The sequence below is a fragment of the Cyrtonyx montezumae genome, unplaced genomic scaffold (assembly GCF_038088225.1).
Source record: "Cyrtonyx montezumae isolate F1298 unplaced genomic scaffold, pur_monq_1.0 scaffold_0, whole genome shotgun sequence".
Lineage (NCBI taxonomy): Eukaryota > Metazoa > Chordata > Aves > Galliformes > Odontophoridae > Cyrtonyx > Cyrtonyx montezumae.
The window spans coordinates 425,800-438,217 of NW_027071824.1; the positions used below are offsets into that span (position 1 = coordinate 425,800).

The 12,418-nt window shown below is 41.3% G+C and overlaps 1 protein-coding gene across 1 annotated transcript in view; it reads left to right on the forward strand.

The window, feature by feature from the left end:
• JAG1 (jagged canonical Notch ligand 1) overlaps positions 1–12,418 on the forward strand; it is a 35,779-nt gene that overhangs the window by 7,739 nt on the left and 15,622 nt on the right. Inside the window, exons 3-5 of the mRNA XM_065733605.1 lie at positions 4,382–4,433; positions 9,655–9,909; positions 10,899–10,959. Coding sequence (XP_065589677.1) covers positions 4,382–4,433; positions 9,655–9,909; positions 10,899–10,959 — 368 coding nt within the window. The remainder of the gene's footprint in view (positions 1–4,381; positions 4,434–9,654; positions 9,910–10,898; positions 10,960–12,418) is intronic.

A 12,418-nucleotide genomic window follows, 5' to 3' on the forward strand; every position in this document is an offset into this window, starting at 1 on the left:
TCAGCACATTATGTATTCACAGGACACTCATTATTCCAGCAAGTTTGACAGATCAGAGATCAGGCTGATTTACTGGATGCTTAAGCGTATGCATAGTTTGGATAGCAGTACTTTGTGTCCATCATTTGGCAGGAAGGAGAAGTTGTGTCATGGAGACAGTCTTCAGTTACTGGCTTGGCTTATGCCAAGCTGGAATGGTGGGTTAAAGTCATTCCTGGAAGTTGACAGTGAGTTAAATTTGTACCTTCTTTCTGTGGCACTGAAGTGTTTTCCAGCACTAACAGCAACCGAGGCACTGCTTAAACCAGCAAGTGAAAGTGCTTGCATTTTCACCTGGGCATATTCTGATGAGACCTGCCTGTTGTGCTTGGTCAGGGATTCTGATGCATAAGAGCACTATAGCTTGCTTTGTCTGCGTATGCAGGATTAAGAGAGTAACAACTCACGGGTTGTTGCCTTAGCCTTATGTAGGCTGGCCCACAGAATCGCTTCCTGATTGCATTCAAGAAGGAATCAAGAGAACTGTTTCTCTTCTTTCGGCCAAATATGCAATTTCTATGGATGAGGAATGAGTTGCCTTCAGCTCCCATGGAGGAGCATTCTGTTGTCAGGGTTTACTGCCACTGGCTGTGGCATGATGTGGGGGATGCACCTGCATGGCATCACTGTGACTTGCCGTGCGGCAGCAGGAGCATGCAAACGAGAACCTGCTGACTTTTAGGGGAAGTGGTTTTGTGACTAGCCTTAAATGTGCTCAGAAGTGCCCTCCTCCCTGGCTCTTGGGCACTCTGAACTACTGTTGTTTCTCTATTCTTCATCTCATCCCCTTCCAGCTGAAGAGCAGAGAGACTGCAGCAGCTCCCTCAGTGTGCTGTATCCCCTGTGATAGTGTGCCTGGCTGGGAGTGTATGAGGAGAACATGGCTGAGCTTAACCCGCTCTCCTTGTTCAGCAGAGGGGAGGAGCAGGCACAATGTTAAGAATGCAAACTTCCCACTGCATTTGTCTAGTCATGGTTTCACATGCTCAGCAAAGCTCTTGCATGGCTTAACCACAAGGATAGATGGGAAAGATGTTTGACAAGTTGCAGCCTCTTTCAGAAGGAGGCTGTCCTTTCGCTAATAAGCCTGATCTTTCGAGCTTCCTCTGTCACGCTGAATCGCAGAATGTCTTTAGAAGCCAAAGTACAAAAACACCTCTCTTGGGTAAATATCTGCATGAAGGAAAGAAGAAATAATAGAGCAGAGAACACCTGCTGGTTAGCTGGAGCTGCTAATATTTCATTTAAATAACTAGAAAATAGGCTGTGTTGCCCTTTCAGACCCTTAAAAGGGACTTTCTTTGATGGATTTCAGTGTCTTCAAAGCTTTCAGTGAGTTGTATTATCAGTGTATTGAGACTAAGTCATCGTGGCTTGTTACTGAGGAAAGTAACCTTAAACATGAGCGCTTGCTTTATTTTGTTTAGTGTGATCTCAACCGTTTCCATCCTCTCATAGCTTAACTCATAGGACTTCTGCTTAAATTTGACCACGCTGCCTTTCAGTCCTCTGGGTGGATCAGACTGTGGATGTTGAGGACACTGTGCCGGCTTGCTGTTCCTTTCAAACTGCCTTGCCTCTCTAGTCAGAATCCCTGCCTCCTGGTCAAGCTCAGTCTTATAGTGGCTAATTGGGTGTGACTCCAGAAAGTTCACTGCTGCCTCTTTGCTTAGTACATTGCTTTGATGGAATAAGGTGCATAATGTGGAATTCCTGTGTCTGGATATATATATTTATTCAAAGATGGGCAGAGGTCAGCTGTGGGCATGGGAAAACTTAAACCTCCTCACTGTAAGTAGTCATTCCTGAGATATCTTAAATGCTGATCTATAGAGTGGGAATGATATGCACTTTTAAAATATAACAATGGTTCAGTCTTTGCACGGAACTCTTTTTCAGGCAGTGGTGGGGAGGCATTGGTGAGAGTTATGTGATGGTTGTATTGCTGAGGGGCGCTCACTGCTGTTGTGGGGAAGGGGGTGTCAGTGCTCTTTGTATTGAACACAAAGTCTTGTCCTTTCTCTGCCCCACGCTGAGAGGGGCAGAGCATAGAGATTAAACTGCCATTCTTGATATCTTCCCTTTTCACAATAGAGATCACTTATTTTAAATATGTCAGACGAGGTGAGAGGGGGCACATAGAAACAAGGGAATTGCTAGGGTAGGTCTTTCCTCCCTGCATTATATTTCTATCCAGTTAAGCAGAAGCTCTTTACTCTGTAAACAAACTCCTGTTGGAAAGTGGTCATGCAGGTATCTAGCAACATTAGTACTTAAAGCCAGGATTCAGCCTTTCCTTTCCTTAAGGGCTAGGTGTGTTGGTAAACAGTCCTGAGAACCAACCCGTAACTGTTGCTATGAGTTTAGACAAAATATCTTCCAAAACAATTATGCAAGGCCAAAAGGAAAACATCCTTAACTTTATTGAAAATAATGCTAGCTGTCATAACTCATTCTCTATATCATAACACTTTTTTTCAAGCTTGCAGTAACACGTTGTGCTTCTCAGTGTTTGCAATTAAACCAGTGAGAAAGCATCCATGATAGTGCAGTGTTTATCTCTAAAATGGCTCAGGAGCACCCTCTGAGTTTTGTTTGATTGATTTTTACCTTTGACTTGCGAAAGATCTCCTTAAATATGCTTTCAGTAGTGTTAAACGATCACATTGTGCTTTCCTATGTTGTTTCAGAAGTTTCTTCCATGTTAAGAGACTTGTTCTAGACTAATAACAAATGTGTCACTTCCATGAAATATTAACCAAAAATGGTGTGGCCGATGCAGCCTTCCCTGTATAAGTCAGGGTGCGTGTCTCAGCTTGCCCAGCTTTGCTTACTTTTTGAAGCATTTTCCCACAGTTATCAGTGAACAAAATGGAATCCCAGTATGCTTTGAATATGAAACATATTTAGGCTATATTCCAAGCCAGTGTCCATCACAAACTAGGTTTTCATTCAGAGGCTGCATGCTGTGTCCAGTCGTGAGAAAACAGTCTGCCTCAGCCCCTTTTTCCTTTCTTCCTTTCTTTTTTTTTTGTTGTTGTTTTTTTTCCTTTCCCTCCTCTCAAGCAATTTGAGGTCTGCCTTAAAGCTGCACCTTGAAGCAGCTTATTCTCAACTGGATTTTGGTTTCTATTACTGAAGAAGTGTTAAGCACAGCAGACTACTACTGAGTGCATATATAATTAAGAAGAAATAAGCCTTACAGTACGCAGCTTCTGTGGAGAAGTATCAAAGCTCTTCATGGAGAGTACTGTATTCTGTTGTTCTCACCAGAAAGATGTTACTTTTATTACTTCATTTGTAGTTCTTATTGTACTTAGCAAATCAGAGGTCATTGGGTTTTTTTTTTCTTATTTATCTTTGTTATCTTTGTCTTCTTTCATTTTGGAGGCTTTTTTTTGAATCATTCTCTAGGTTTGGCTGTGCCTGGCTAAATGACAATTTTGAAAGATACAGCTAAGTTAATAATATCCCAGAGTAGAGAGGGGGAGGGGGATACATCTTAATGGCTCTTGTTCTCAAGTTAGGATTGAAGATAAGGTGGCTCAGATGAAATAGTTGGCATCCGTCCAACCCATGGAGTCACTCTTGATTAGTTTATGCTGATGATTATTATTACTGGAGTGCTGGGGAGCTCATTGGCAGGTTAGTCTGTCTGTAAATGTGACACGGGGTGGATAGTGCGTCTTCCCTTTCCCTGCTCTTCCAAATAGCTTGATTTTTAGCCTTTGTTTTACAATGCTTCTCTCTTAGCCCACCCCCTTCCCACATCCATCAGTTCTTCCCTCAGTTACCTGATACTTGTGGGAGCTGCGATGGCCCTCATGCAGACAGAGCTTTCAAAGGGGGTGCTGAAAAGCAAAGTCCCTAGAGATTGTGCTGTCAAGGCAGAGCACAGTAATCTTAGCAACACTTCTTGCTTTCAGGATGATTGGGGGCAGGGAAATCAAGACTACTTTTCTGTCAGTAGAATTCTTTTGAAGCAGTTCTTGAGAGTGGTATGGTGTTGGGTTTGGTTTTGTTGCTTTTTAATGCAATTCTGCACATGCTCAGCTGTGGCTACAGCAGTGTCAAAAGCTGGACTTCCTGGTTAAGTACATAAGATGCATTAATGATGACAAAGATGAGCTATCCAAGGTGAAAGGTCTTCTAAGTCAGACTGGATAAGGTAGCTTATGGGGTTTCAGGAAGATCACATTTGTCTCAAGTATAACCTGTTACCTATTTATGTTTTCCTGGGCACAGTCCAGGTGTTTTGTTTTTCTTTAAATCTGAATTGTATTATTGTTTTTCCTTCAGGTTGTATGTGACTTTAAAATTAACTCTCGTTTCTCTTTTGCAGAGATCCTACACGTTGCTTGTTGAGGCATGGGATTACAATGATAACTCTACTAGTAAGTATTTGTTCCCTTGGTTTAATTTGTTTGGACTCCTTGATTTCCTGTCTATTGAAAGGTATTTGGCAGACTACCCAGCTCACTGTGAACAGTGAGGAGACTGATAAGCTCTCCCACAATCAATTCAGAGCAACTGCTCCAGGCTCTGCAGTAGCCTGTCTCCTTATTTCCTGTAGAGGGTTAGTAGCTTGCTCACTTAGGCATCAATAGTTTCGTGTCTAAAAATAGATGCTGTTAATTCTCACCTCCTCCACAGAGAGAGTAAAAGCCCAAGTGTTGTTTTGTTTTGTTTTCACACTGTTTGCTTTTTTTTTTAAAGAATGATATTTAGAAGCATAAGCATTCTTGACTAAGGACCTCCTTATAAACTGTGTGCTTCTCAGAACTGAACAAACTAAAAAAATAATAAAAATCTCCAGGACTTGAAACAAGTGATCCATCTAATGACTATAGAAGAGGAAGAAAAGCAAACGATTATCAGTTTTTCCTTGGTGGTTGGATGTCTACAGATTTATATTCAGGGACTATAAAGATGTTTACCAGATAACACCTGGTAGAGCTGGCTGGAAATCAAGGGTGAGACTCTTTCCCCTGGAATTCTTTTGGCTGGTTTAAGATGTTTTCTGCTGAGCTTTTACCATTGGCTAGAAGAAGCTGTATAGTCTCCTGACACAATGAGCTGTTCTGTATATTGCCTACTGTTACTGAAGCAGGTATGCAAAATTAACTCTTTTTTTTCAATGTAAGGTTTTAATAGTGTGTGGTAAAACCACAGGAGAAACTATCAATATGAACTTGTAAACGTTTGACACGACAAGCTTTTTCCTTCAACAAGGAAACATCAGCACTGTGGCTCATCTTCCCTCAATCTTATAACATCTCATAGACCCCTTTGGACTGAAGTGGACTTCACAGGAAAAGGCCTTTTAGAAGTGTGCACAGTGCTGTGGTTTTCTGTTTACATTTTAATTGGTGAAGAACGGACAGTTTGGGAATGGCTTTTTGAGTCCAAGAACCTTTCTACACTGATCTGTGTAGTGGTGTCTGTGATTTGCTTTGCAACTTGCTGTGTTCAACACTTCTGCAGTACCTGTGATCTCAAGTCCTACTCCAGCACAGTCATGGAGATGTCTGGGAAACCTCTTGGCTCTTGACTAAATAAGTCTTATGGAGGAGTAGAAAAGAGTGCTTCAGCAGCAGAGTTGTATTAAAAATGGAAGATGCCTGAATTCGAAATGAAGGTCTTGTTTACAGTAGGATCTGAAGCTTTTTTTCAGACTGGGTCTCTGCCACTTTTACTATTATTAGAGCTCATCTTTTTTTCATGAAACAACTGCACTTCCAAAGCCACACAATGAACCCTTTCTTTGCTTTCATGTTGTGGAAGCACAAATGTCTTCAGACAAAATTGCCTCATTTCTCAGCAGTACGTTTGACCAAGTGTAGACATGTTCTTATGTATGTTCCTGATTTGCATTTCTGCACTAGCTTTGTTGTCACACATCCATCTGTAGGTCACTTCAGTCACAGTACTGCACAAAGCCTTTTCTTTGTAAAGTCACTTTACTTGCAGTCAGCTTTCCCATAGCTAAAAAATGTCATGAAGAACTAGTTAGGGAAATAATTAAACTAAACAATTGTCACCATATTAAGTGATGAGCTTTTTTTATATACTCAGGATTTTCTCTCACCCTAATTACTATTGAATCGTAAGTACTCTCTGATAGCTCTCAAAAAAGTGAGTTTAGTAGGTTTTGTGTGTTTTGCAAGTTTGAGCATCCTTCCGATCAGTGCAGTCATTAGGTGATCCTAGAATGGATGCTTCCTTCCCCTCTCTGCATTCCACTCCTCCTACGTTCCCTTAATCACATACTCTCTCTTGTCTCACTTCCAAGAGTGTCTTGCAGTTAAATTCTGGCCCTGCTGAAGTTGATGAGAATCATGCATTGCTGGAGCCAGGACTCAGTGTAAATAGTTTCCTTACTCTTGTTCTTCTCCAGATTCCATCTTGCTACTGTCGCTTCATACACAAAGCTAATGGGGCTGCCATTGCATCTCAAGCTAGGTCGAAGAGCTATTGTAAATTACTAGTATCAGTTGCACGTGAATTCCAGTTGGGCCTAAGAGACTTCAGCACAATGTAAACGAGAAGCTATAGCTGGAAACTGTCTGAAACAGAGACTTGTAAAAAATAACTATGGTGTCCTTGACAACCCAAACTTCTTACGTAGCCCGGATTTTGTTGGTTGTTCATTTCACTTTTGCTTCCTGATGCTTGATAGCTGTAATTTCAAGAAACTAGACCACTGAAAGGCAAAGGCAGGCAGTAGAAATAGCTAACTTCATTGTGCTTAGAAGCTTTGAATACAGTTGTTCACTGAATAAACAGATTAATAGCTTTAAAGTTTCCCTTTGCTTTCTGTGGCTAAACAACTCTGACAGCACAGTGCTGGGAGGAAGCTAAAGATGTACAGAGAGCCTTTCTCTTATACTTCATCAATTTCTAACTGAATAATATTTCCTCTAATCTTTCTATCTAAACATGGGATTTTTGGTCTGATGTCAAGAGAATTATGAAGATCTCTTTCTCTCAGGCCTGGTTGAATTCTTGTTTTATTAGGCAATCTGCTACTTTGGGGTTGCTCACTTTGAAACTTAAAAACATCGTCAGTGCAGGCTATGAATGGGAGGGTTGTTGCAATGCCTTCCCTGAAGTCTGGGTCAGCACACTTGTGTAAGTTTGTACTGACAGGTGGGAATAAGGAAGGGTGGAGAAATTCTTATACAAGAAGGAACATGCCAATACTCCATTGTGAAAACGGTGGGTGATGGCTAATGGAAAGGGATCTTAAGTCTGTCAGACTTTGAATTTAAATGTGTGGTGGTAGCTTTGTAACATGTATCAAATCAAAGGCATTTTAGTTGTGATTCAAAATGAAACTGCAGCTGGCTTTCATCTGGGCCCTTAACAAAATAAAGTCCGACGGACTAAAAAGGGTGTTTCCATTTGAGCTCTTATCCACAGACCGAACTGAAAAGAACTGGTGTTGCAGGTGTACAACAAGGACGTGCTTCCTAATGAGCTGAAAGATAGGGGAAGAATGATAGAGCAGAGGCAAGATCTCTTTTCCAAGGTGACTGTTTTTCTGGTGCCAAGGATTGAAATAGTTGTCTGTGTGATGTTCCTCACAGAGAACAGGAAAAGACGAGAAGTGAGCAGGAGGCTGTGCAACACGAAGTTGAGCATTGTTCTCCTGCTACTTAGAGGAGAAAATGAGTGGAGTTGCTTTGCTCACAAGAAACAGGATGTCTTTATGCACAGACTTGGAATCTGGGGAAATGGATTCCCTTTCCAGCTTTGCTGTAGATCAGGGTGTAATCTTGGCAAGTGCAGCAAAGCCATCTCTAGCACGCATGAGTAGAACTGTAATCGCTTGACTAGCCCCATTCAAGGCAAATAGATATGCATCTGCCTAAGTACCTCTTAGAATTAGTAATCTTGTTGATGAGATCTAAGAGCCTTACACCTGCACAGTGCAGGGCATGGTATTGCTCTGGATATACCAGTATGGAAAGTCCTTAGGTTTCTAAATTAATAAAAGCCTATATGCATTTGACAGTCTTATACAAAGGTTGGGGGTTGGGGACTTAGTGCCAATGAATAATAAAAAACTGATTTAAGTGGAAAATATAAAACAAGAAATACCAGAAGATGCATTGGAAGTTGTTGCCCTTAGTTTCACACTGTAAACAGTTAATGAATGCTGCGAACTTGAGCCAAGAATACTCATAAAAATCAGTAAATGATTACTTTATATAAAAAGTATACACTCTTCTGTGGTTGTGGAGCAAGCACTTTGACTTAACTATTCTCAAAACTAGACAAGTAGTCAGGACCTAGGGATGAACTGACAGTAGGTATCAGTCTTGCAAATCCTGCTTGGATGTTCTTTTTGAAAGCTAAAAATCAAAAGACTTTAGCAATGTATTTAGAAGTGCTTTACACTAAATACTGCCCATGTGTTATGTCAAGTCTTGTAGCAACTTCATTAGTCTTCAGCTCTTCCATAAAATCTCCAAGCTTTCTTTTGTAGCTGTCCAAAGAACTAACTGAACGTGGATACACTTTAATTCTTCACACTTGAATGCGCTAGTACTTTCCGCACCACTTTGTAACGCATCGTTGGCAAACTGCCCTTCTACCTAAACTTTTCCTGTGTCTGGATTATGCTCCAGTATACAGAACAATGCAGTCTGGTACTTATTTTTGGTTTTTTTGTTGTTTTTTTTACTATGTTTGCAAGGATACTTTGGCTGTTTTATGATAAACATACATTCAGCAGTCAAGTGCTCGCTAGCAGCAGGTTGTAAGACAGTCAGATCATTTAAGTCACAAGACCTGGACTACAAAGTGAAATACCACAGATGTATACAAAGTTCCAAGCTAATGTGAAATATTATTATTTCAAGCCATAATTTAGACAGTTGTAGGGCTTACAGAGCCAGAAAACCTTTGCTGGAACTAAATGTCGAGTGCAAAGTCTAAACTTTGAGATGGTCTATTGAGAGGAGGAGATTGTATAGCAAATATATCCCGTAATTTGAGTTCTCTACTTGGAGCTCTTTCCATGTTGAATTTTTAGTGTCAGCTAATATCTGAGGGGAGAACTTCCATGGTATTTTTCAGCCAGAACTCACGGATGCTGACTGAATGCCAAAGTTGCTAGTTTTCAGTTTAGTGTTTACACCAGAGTCCCAGAAGGCAACAAACATTTTGCCGTATTTATGTTCAGTTTGTGGACATTGCTTTATTAGGATTTTGTAGCATGACATTTTTGTAAATGTTCCAGTTAAAAACAAAACCAATGCCAGTAGTGGAGAAGCAGGGAGAACCACATTATGTACCACCTATTGGAGCCTGGAGTAAAAGCAGCTCAGTTTTCTTTAGTAATTAACTGTATGATTCTTATGGGATGTCCACACACTGAGAAGAAGATGATAGGCAGTAACCTATCAGTTCCTCTTGGCTTTATGAGCTGTATATGCATTTCACTTACTGGTCTGTAGCTCCAGGGCAGCCTTATCTTACTCTTGAAAACAGAAAATTAATAGAGCTGGCTATCTCAGAGAGTCTTGTCTGCTAAGCTAGTGATATGCAACATGGGAGGCAATGATACCTAAACAAAGGTTTAACTCTGGTGTCTCTTCTAACATCTAGATCCTGATCGCATAATTGAGAAGGCGTCCCACTCTGGCATGATCAATCCAAGCCGTCAATGGCAGACACTGAAACATAACACAGGAGCTGCCCACTTTGAGTATCAAATCCGTGTGACTTGTGCAGAACATTACTATGGCTTTGGATGCAACAAGTTTTGTCGACCAAGAGATGACTTCTTCACTCACCACACCTGTGACCAGAATGGCAATAAAACCTGCTTGGAAGGCTGGATGGGACCAGAATGCAACAAAGGTTTGTGACAAATGCCTGAACCCTAGATGATCAGCAGTCTTGAGTAGGACTTGAGCTCTTTGTATCCAGGTTGCAATTCAGTGATCAGTTTGTGTTGACAGCAGGGCTGAGGACTGATGGGACAGCGAGTAACTTGTTACACAGAGAACTAGAGGCAGGACAAGACTAGTTTCTGCCTTGTTTTTAAAATATTGGAGAGATCTTGCTAGTACTGGGTACTTAGCAGATATGTTCTTCCTCTGAGCATCCACGACTTTTGCCCTTGGGAAGAAAACCCTGCCCACTGACTTCAGTGGGAGTTCTGCTGCTGACTTCAATGGCAGGATTTCCCCTTTGGTGCAGAACTTCAAGACAAGCAGGAAGGAGAGACTTGTTTCACAGCTGACCTGGCAAGTGTGAAGCTTTGGTCTTTGAAAAGTCCCCAGGTGTTTGTTCTACCTGAGCTGATGTTCAACGTGTTTATTAGGGAATGGCAACTCCTTAAGTAATTTCAGAAGGAGAAAGCAGGACTGTGAATAGGAGCAGTCTATCAGCATGTCTTGCTGACTGAGTTTAACTGCAATTTGAATAGACGCTCATCTTAATATCCTGTCTGTTCAGAGATGGATCTCAAAGGTAAAGAGTAGTTAAAAAGTTGCTTTGAATTAGATGTACAGATAGGGAGAGTGGGCCAGTTCACCACAGAGGAAAAGAAACTGGTAGACTCACTGACCTGCAGCTCAAAGGTGAAATGGTTTCTCTTGTATAGAAACAACTCTTTGAACAGTGCTAGGTCTGATTTCTCTGTAAATCTAGCTGATAGATTTCCTATCACAGGGAGTCACCTACTTTATTTTTTTCTTTTTCTAATGGACTTGATAGGAGGGACTTGTCAAAACCTTGGATTTAGTAGGATTATGATGGTGGTTAGAGATTAAAACCTTCCCACCAGTGTGAAGATGCAAGAAGCAGGCTGCGTGCTGATGTTCTTTTGTTTTGTGTTTTAACAGCTATTTGTCGTCAGGGATGTAGCCCCAAGCATGGTTCTTGCACAATTCCAGGAGAGTGCAGGTAAATGCTCCCCTCTCTCTCCTTGCCCCCACCAAGCAATTAAATGAGTGATGCTAAATACAATAGGACTGTGGAGGGAGGGTGTTCTTGGAGCCGTGTTTTTGAGCAAGGCACATTATTCATGCGGACTTGCCCAGAATAAGGGGGGAGCAGGCTTTTAATGCACTGATTTGAAGCTTTTGGTTTGTGAAATGGTGGTGTTTTGGGGGCTGGGGGAGAAGTGGGATAAATCATGTGAATAGTGCCTAACGAGCACTGACTAATTGCTTCTGCAGAAATTCTCCAAATGTTTTATGGGATGTTTTTTTGTTTGTTTATATTTTCCCTCCAATATCCTGATTAATAGTCTGTTTCAACTACAAGCTTGCAGTGTGGCTTTTCTCTCTTCTTCCCTTCACTCATGTTTCCCCCTCCCTCCCACCCCTGCTTTCTTCCATCAGTAGGCAAAAGTCAAGCATTCTTTAGAATAGGATTAGTTAAATCTTTTGGTTCCTTTACCATTGTGAGCCAGGCTCAGAGTGCTGAGAGGTTAATAGCGGGGATGAAATCTTGTCAGTAGGCTCTGATGAATGTCGAATTCTGCTGCTGTGCTTTGAAGTCCATTCTGTCCTGGCAAGCAGACAATGAGAAGCACAGTTTATCCATAACCCAACGACTAAATACTTAGAATGCTTCCAAAATACATGGCATACATTTATGGTGCAGGGAGGGTTTCCTCAATTACTGATACAGGTTAACAAATATTAAAACGTCCTCATTCTTTGTGAGCAAACTGGTTGTGTTTTCATGTGAGCCCTTCTCATGCCTGTTTCTAAGGATCAGGGAGCTCAGCGCTTCTGAGGCTACAAAGTGGTGATACTGATCCTGTGTAGGAAGGGTTAGAAGTGAAGCTCGGCTATTCCTGAGTAAAACACCAACATCTGAAGGAGCAGAAGTCTTTTTTTCTTTTTCTGCCTAAAAAACATACGGGTGCATTCTCCGTTGCTGGAGTCTTCTGCATGAAGTGAGCTGCTTTTCTTTCTAGATAAGCTGTAGTTCAAATACAAATTAATCTGAGGTGTCTGACAGTCTCAATTATGTAGAAGGTCAGCCTAAATAATCACAGTGCACTGTCTCTGTAATCTGTGCTTTAAAACAAAGTGAAATTTTATTAAGAAACATTCTGAAAGTGAGGTAGGAAGTAACTTCTCATCTTCTGCAAACAACGAGGCAAAGAGAAAGTCAAGCCACAGGATGGGCTTGTTCTGGGTTACGCTAAGGGATTTAAATGTTTAGCAGCACTGATACAGGCTGCTAAACCTCCAAAACACCACACAGCAGTATTTCAATTTAAAAAAAAAAAAAGAAGCCAAGCAAGTAGTAGGAAGTACTGGGGGTCCAGATGGTCACAGGAGTGTCAGTCAGGGCTAGCAGTGATTTGTGCTTCTGTCATCAGAATAAACATGCCTTGTAGGGTTGC